This window comes from Triticum dicoccoides, chromosome 3B (assembly GCF_002162155.2).
Source record: "Triticum dicoccoides isolate Atlit2015 ecotype Zavitan chromosome 3B, WEW_v2.0, whole genome shotgun sequence".
NCBI classification, from domain to species: Eukaryota; Viridiplantae; Streptophyta; class Magnoliopsida; order Poales; family Poaceae; genus Triticum; species Triticum dicoccoides.
In genome coordinates this window covers 667405295-667413441 of record NC_041385.1, presented here as the reverse complement: position 1 = coordinate 667413441, position 8147 = coordinate 667405295, and the positions used below count along the sequence as shown (strand labels likewise).

General features: G+C 40.2%; 1 protein-coding gene across 35 annotated transcripts in view; it reads right to left on the bottom strand.

Annotated features, from left to right (window-relative positions):
* The window catches only part of LOC119277711, an 8901-nt gene extending 760 nt beyond the window's left edge, over positions 1–8141 (bottom strand). The window contains exons 1-15 of one of the 35 annotated variants that reach the window (XR_005137269.1): positions 7816–8141; positions 7404–7713; positions 7248–7295; positions 6868–6950; positions 6539–6615; positions 5831–5910; positions 5671–5723; positions 5503–5582; positions 5198–5352; positions 3948–4126; positions 2474–2533; positions 2101–2298; positions 1638–1723; positions 1456–1486; positions 1299–1363 (exon numbers count right to left, since the gene is read on the bottom strand). Coding sequence is in view for 11 of the 35 variants with exons in the window: in XM_037559017.1 (XP_037414914.1) it covers positions 2505–2539; positions 3948–4126; positions 5198–5344; positions 5831–5910; positions 6539–6615; positions 6868–6950; positions 7248–7285 (639 nt within the window). In the remaining 24 variants the exon portion in view is untranslated. The other 34 variants (XR_005137270.1, XR_005137274.1, XR_005137276.1 and 31 more) reach the window with 34 other exon arrangements.
* Positions 8142–8147: the final 6 nt, after the last annotated feature.

Below are 8147 nucleotides of genomic sequence, written 5' to 3'. Positions count from 1 at the left end.
TAAATAAAAAGGAGCAAGTTGCCACACCAAGCAATTAGTGCGGATATGTTGTTAGGAGACACTTGGTACTGCTAGAACTTAAACAAGTGATCCACTAACGTAGTAGTACACTATTTTTAAGGAACACAGCATATAATTTGTTACTCCTTTGAACTATAAAAACACGATAAGAATTATGAAATGGATGGAGTATTATGAACTGTACATTTTATATATTTAATCATTTGTACTATCAGAATGAAACACACCAACTGCATCTAAAACCAACACTGATTTTGCTTCCAAATTTAAGATGTTTATATCTGGGAATAAACCCAAGGGAATAACCTTTGCAAAGTTAAGTAAAAGGTTTCATAAGAGATCTATTGATAAGCAGTAACATATGACCAATATGCATACCACTATTTAGTTTCAAGCACAAGAAGTTACAGGTACCTATCAATTTCATATAAGCATTTTATATTAGAAGTTTGGACGGTCTAAAATAATGTGCACCACTAATTAACACATGTAACCATTCTAACATAGCGCAATTATCCCTCAAAAAAACATAGCGCAGTTTAGTTACTTTCAGTAGCTTGAAAACTAAAAATGCATAATTTATTTTGGCGACTCCTTGTCGACCCACATGACAAACTTTAGTGTCCTACCATGGATGCTAATTTTCTGGTTTCGCAAATAGAACCCAAAATACGAAATCAGGAAGTGTGTATTTCCATTCAAATGCCTACAGGACTCCCTTTTAACTAAGCCTGAACAGTAGAAAGAGCACATAGCTCAGCCGAGCAAGGGAATCGAGTGGACCGGAAGGAGCAGCGACTGCGAGTGCCTCAGGTGGGCAGGTAGCCTAGGCCCTTTTATAGGAGAACTACCCATGCCCGTCGTCCAGTCGATCGTGTATGGACCACTAATAAAGATATGGATCTTTCTTTCATTTTATTAGGGAGGTGAATCAGGAGATGCAACATGTCCAGCCTTGATCTTCTTTCTTTTGGGCTTATAATCAAGTAGGGTGACATATATCTTTTCTTAGATAACACCCCAAACAGAACATTATATGTACATCTCACACTACAGAAAAAGGACCATACTGTACACTAACTACATATGACCAGATTAGAAAGTCCACCATGCCGCAGAAACATTTAGCACCCATTTAAATATGGATTTGGGTTCATAGCCACACAAAGGGCAGTAAATATTGTGAAGCTAGAAAAAGAATGCTCCTACTATAAAAAAAAATATGCCGACAACAACACCATCCAATTAGAGCTTGAAAAATGGGACAGAGAAGGCACCTATAAGGTGTTCATGGAGTTGTGTCTGAACCTCTATTTGCATACGTATAGCTTATGCCAAGTTCCTAAGAAAAGGAGAAGGGACCAAATGTGAAGCAGTCTAGTGTAATAATTCAGAGATATTACTGGTTTTAGAACGGATTACTTCCATTGCTACCTGATTGTACTTTTGTTAGAGGCCTTATTTTCTGCACACAGTATGCATCAAAATTCATCAGTTTAAAGAAGATACTCATGAGTAGAAAGATCATTGTTGTAACTTGGAACGACATGGATCTATGCGCCTGCAGAATCAGTCAACGCAGAGAAGAGCTCCCGGCATAGAGTGAGAAGACGAACCCGGCAAACATAGGATACGATTTGGTGGGTGCCGCAGGATAAAAGAGAAGGCCGAGGCAGATATTTGCTTGTTCATAAGAAGGCCGCTGGCCCAAAGTAGAAACGGGGATCACACATCCAAAAAAAGAGAGTATGAAATCAATCAAATCACCATAGCATTCAAGATTTTAAAAACATTAAAACTTTGAAACAACATTCATGATTTGAAAAATGGTATCGCACAGGGAAAATGTCTCTGAATTGGCTCAGAACCATCTATGCCTCCACTATCGACTTGGGAGTGTTGTTTTGTGGATTAGAAGCCATGCTTCGTTTGAAAGAAATTAGCAGCAACAAAATTACAATAATTATGCCTATATTTTTCATTCTGGACCAAAAGTCAGTCAATGGTTTACCACATCTCAACATAGTTGTCATTCCAATCAACGATTATTAAGAAAATACATAAGAGCTGATAATGCACCTCGTTGTGTAAATGGAAGAGATAAATGAGAATCCATGAGCTGAACATGAATTAGAAAATCAGCTGACACAATTCTCAGCGTCTGCCATTCTTCTCCGCGTGACTGGGCCGCTGCAACAGAAACATGTACGACCAGAAGTTATGTAGCTGACCAGGTTCTGAACGAAAGGCCATTCCTTCATATCTTTGCAATGCCCCCTGAAAATAGAGAATGAGAGTCAATATAGATCAAAGTATTGTCAATTCATTACTCACTAATCGGCAACATATGCTTGTCCAATTTGAGGCTCTAAAGCCAAAAAAAGGAGGGAGAATATCCTGAACACACATGAAAAGAGGAACACAAACAACAGGAAAAGCAGCCAAAGTATACCTTTAGCTTCAATCCAATGGTCTGATTGAGTTCACGGCCAAATCCTTCGTACATCCTCATCTGCAGCTATCTAAGGCAGTGAGTGGAGAACAAAGATTTAAATAGAGCACCAAAAAGGATGCAACCGTGAAACAACAGGCACAATACAATTAAACAAATCATTGTGGACCTGGAACAGGAGAGGAATGGTGGAGCACATGACAAGAGGCGCAAGTAGAAATTACTGTGAATGATGATAAAAGCATGGTAACAAAAGAAAAGTTGGAGGAGATGGGTATTATACCACCCGCACCATCCAAGAACAGCAGACCTTTTCAGACCTTGCATACAACGCCAGTGAAACCAAAAAGAAGATCAACTGCCCTTTACAAATGCTCTATAATCCAAAAACATTATCACAAGATGGACAAACTTGAAGTTGGTGGCATCGACGCCGGTGAAGCACAACAGGAAATAATGGCCATATCAACATGTCTAGTTAAAAGCACCAGACTCTATTATGCAGACTATTTCTTAAAGCATCATATCCTTACAATTAATCTTCATATAGAGTTATTTTTTGTAGTCAGCCAGTTCTCAAATCTGCACCTCTCTTTTTGCATCTGTGTCTACTACCTCTTGATCGAGCACCAACCAAAATAGTAAAAAGGTAGACCGAGCACATTGCACACCAAGAAACACAATGGTCGGGTGGAACATATACATTCACCAAGTATATCCCCTCTTCTCAGACCAAGACGACACAATGAGGTATCATATGTTTGCTAATTAAACTGTAACCTTAAATGTGTGTGCATACGTGCATGGGCATGTCCATTTATTCCTAATAGGAAAATATGCCAAAACATCTGCCACTTTCTCTTTTAAGCTGGAAAGACTGATCACTTGGCTAATATGCATGCAGACACCTCTAATCTAAATGGAGGAACTGAACAATCAGTCACTATGATTTATTAACTACATACATATACATTCCAGTCAAGCGCCTTTCTAGAAAATGACATGCTTATCAGTCACTATGATTTTCTTAAATATGCGCCACCAAATATTGAGAAGTAGAATAATATCATCATCCTTTTAGTTCCCATCCATATGGAGGAGCATAAAGATAGCAAAAATGTTAGTATAGTATGCACACCTACTGTAACTCATCCTTTTAGGTGTTTAGTAGGACCTATTTCGTATGTGTCTCTCACTGTAGGTGGGCAATACATTCCCTTGGCCAGGTTAGGAATGTCCAAAATATTGATTCCAAAACAAAACATGAGTTACAGTTTAGTAGGACCAAGAAGGATTCAAGATTATAAAAGGAGCTGGGATACACATTCTTATTAAAGTTATTGGTTTATATCTGTGTAGCTTTCAGGGCCTACCAATCAATCCATATGTACATCCCTATAATACTTTCAGGAAGGTACCACTCAATCCATTAGAGCATCTCCTTTTTGCATTAATAGAAGAGGAGCTAGCATACCTGCAGATGGGCTGGTGATGGTGAGGTCGCCAGCAAGTAGACCTAGCTGCAGAAGACACCGCCTCACCCACGCTGCTGATGGGAAACCACCCGGACACGTGCACTCTCGCCAGAGAGGCACCCTCAATCTCCGCTGATGGCTGCCTTCCTTGATAGCTGAGGGATCTGCCGGCGAGGTCCTGACAACCGTTCAAAAGGAGCAAAAAAGCAAGTGTTGATCTATTATTTCCCTCATAGAGCATTGTAAGCACGAGCAGATGTTTGCCAATTGTGTGTTTTAAAATACATTGTAATTGCAAGCAAGTAAAATAACAGGGGTGATGTATACTTGTACATACTTCTTCTGTGCTCTGAACAACAAAGCGAGAAAGGGGGAAAGGGTGTAAGCACCTAGGCGCTAGGCCAGAACAGAACGCATTGAATCGTGTTGCTTGAATCGTGTTAGAACTAAATAAAACCAGGGTTTAGAAGTGAATTTCACGGATAATTATTCGTGTTGCTTGAATCATAATTAAATCGATAATATGATTTTTCATGTCGCATTATTATGCTAATTGGGATTGTAGTAGAAAAGGCAGGATAACAGTATACTCCACTCTTTTTCCAGTTGGGAAGAACAACCTCTCCTGTCCCATTCTCTGAATTTTCATATAGATAATCTTCAATTTTCTATTTTTTCTATCCATTTTATTTCAGTTGCTCTTTTAGTTCATATGATTGGCTTTGTTTCATCGATGGACCCTAAGGATAATGCATGAACTTGCTAAAATGTTCAGATTGACGCAGTTACTACATCTAATTCAGTAGTAGTGCTTCTGCATTAACATACGTACATATGGTATGGATGACTGATTACAAACCTGAGTCATAATCAACAGTGTTGTTAAGAAGTGGTGATTATAACTTAATGTGCAGTTCACATGTACAAATTCAAACTCTTATGTTTTAGCTAGGATATGTATGCTAGTTGGGCAATCTTAAAGGAGAGCTGGTAAATATCAAGAGGCATATGCATACAACCGTAGATGATAATTTTTCTGAGAATAACAGGGCTTTCAGGTTGTTGTAGTTTAACATGATTAATGCATATACTATCTTGCAGGCAGCAAGAAAATAAGAGATCAGCATGTATTTCCATGCATCAACAGATTATTCACATGTCGATTAAGAAGCACACGCAACAAGGATCGATAGGTTGACTAAAGAAGATTAGTTCGCGAAAACATACTGTGTCGTCGCTCAAGGTTTACCTGAAGGTGAGTGAGGTGGCCTGATCTGGTGAGAATCCACAAGAGGAGATGAAGTGCTGCCGCGATGCGTAGATGGGAGAGAGCAGATCTTGCGGGCGAGGGAGCACATACCCGAGACAGAGCCAGATCGTCGAGTGTTTTCCTTTTCTGAAGATCTAACAAAAACAATTGTAAGATTATTTTTTCCTGTAAAATTCCATGTGCCTTTGGAGTAGAGAAGCAACACTACTGAACACAATAATCATGTCTCTCGGAAGATATTTTTAGGAAAGTAATAAAATGTACTCTTTTAACCAGTTTCTCACCTAGTGTAGAAGAGGCTGCGGATAGGAAGCAAAACCAAAATTAATGTCACTTTCATAGTTGTACCTCACATCATGCATCACTATCAAGATCAACTATTAGATTTACCATAGACTGGCCACTAAGAGAGGCCAAATATGATCATGAATGAATGACAAAACTGTATCTACCTTCTATAAACAGCATTCATCTAAAGAACCTTAACTTCATAGCATCCACACTGCTAGAGAACACAAAAAAATATAAACTGTAAAACATTCACACTACAACTAAAACCATGATAGGTTGTGCATACAGAGGCATCAAAAAAGGAAATAGGGAAGAACTCACCCGATCAGGGCCAACAGAACAATGAGAACATCCAGCTTACATGCAACACCATCGGTGGTAGAACTGCTGCCGTCCCTAAACTGAAGGAAATATCAAAGAAATTAAACCATCATGTCCACAAGCAACGAGTGGATTTGTAATGAAACTAACAACATGAAGATGTCCCTTGATTTAGTAGTAATTAATAGGATATCGATATGAAGAAAACGATAATTAGACCATGCATTGATAATCCAACACAGATATGTACAAAAGAACAAGGAACTTTCGAAATATTTGGTCAAAAGTAATCCAGACATTAATTACTAATTATTAGATGTAGGCCAACTGAAAAAACACAACCATCTACAAATAGAAAACATGGGTTGGCATACAACAATCAGAAGCGGACCTTGCTCATTCTCGCTTGATAGGAAAACTTTAAATATTGATGCAGAATTTACTGAACCCTAAAAACAAACTACAACAAATAGCTGAAAACAATCAGAAGCGGACCTTGCTCATCCTTTTAATCACATACTCAACAACACAAAAGAAGCAAAATGAATAAGCTCGGTGTTATATTGCACCCTTTAAATTATCCGCTTCATTTCATTAGAATATACATGTGTAAGCGGTACTGCAACATAAAGAGAACTATCCTTGGCCCCATGCAAATATAAGTGAATACGGAATCTGTTTTGCAGCAGAAGAGAATTCAGTAATCACCTCAGCCCACCTTGGAAACAACAATTCCTTGAGGTGTTTTTCATGTCGTAGAATATGCATCGGCCAATGATGTGAGTCTACAATAAAATCGGGAAAATTCAACAACATAGTTGATAACGGAAGAAGCACTTTGAACAAAGTTCAGAGAACCAAAGAATGGTCAGGAATTTGTCACTAATATAAAGTAACAATGCAATTTCACATTCGTAAATAAAGCAGGCTGGGTCTAGAATGTGAAACTGTCGAGTTCCTTACAGAAACATTAAAAGACCTCATATGCGAGTTGCCACAATAAAAAAGTGAAATATGTCATTTATTATAGTGATTACCTCTTTTCTTGAGTAGTTCAGCGCACCTCTCCCAGGTTGAACCTCCCACTAAAATCATTCTTTGTCTTAGCCTTTCTACCTTCCTGGAAAACAGAAAAAGGACACGGTTACTCAAAATTAAAGATCCTATAGGGGGGTTATTGCAATAGAAATATCGATACTGAAAAAGATTGGATTGCTGTCACTAAAGTACGGGATGCCCGCACTCATCCCATACCTCTGCCGGGATGGTAAACAAAAATAAGTATAGGATTACTCGAGTAATTTCCTACTTTCTCCAGCGTCTACTGCATAAAAGATCGCAGTTTCTCATGTAAATCAGGGCAAGAGCCAAAGCTAATTTTTAAAGGTATTTTGGTATGAGTGAAGAAAATGTTCACCATAGTAGTATATTCATTCCAGCCTCCTGCTCCAGCATAACACACCTCCTTGTAATTAATCCAGCAAGGACGTCATTAGCACGAAATAGAAATGAATATGGAATAGCAAAGCAAGCAATAAGATGAACATGTCTATGGTGAGGTCTGAATCTATACCTATTTAGAGTGTTACTGCATGAAGCCTGCAAATCTCATTGGCCTTACATCCGAGAGATTGCTGAATGTCATGTGTATGCCTATTGCTTTCCTCAGACAATGTATAGCAGCAGATTCACAACTCGAGCTTGCCACTCTTTAAAGATAAGAATCACATCCTACCTCAGAGCCTACTGTAACCAACACCAGATGGTGTCCATCGGCTGCTGGTATCTGTCTTCTTCAGGTGCAAGCAACAAGCCAGCGTGTGATGCCACACCCAATTCCTTCCCCTGCTGGCCTCGCTTGCCCATTCCTTCTCCCTGTTGGGCTGGCCGTCAGAGGTACACTTGCACATTATTGCATAGATGGGCAGAAAGAGAGAGTGATAGAGATCACGAGCGAAGGGGGAGAAGGATGCAGAGAAGCTCACCTTAGCATCACCGACGGCGCTGCCACCTCGACCCGAGAGCACCTCCTCCGTCCATCGCCAGCAGTAACAATAGACCAACCGGATCCTTGCACCCTTGTTTCGGCCCGTCGCCTTGAAGCCTCGCGAGCCCCACCTCGACCCAAAGAGCAGCTCCTCCACCGCCACCTCGGGCCGTCACCTTGCAACCTCGCCCGCCCCCACTGCCGTCGCCAGGAGATGCCACCGCTGCCGCGTTCTCCTCCGGCCAGATGTGGAGAGGAAAGAGGATGCGCGAGGAGAGATAGGGGTGGCGGCGGCGGCTGGAATGGTGGATAGGTGGGGAGGAGGGAACT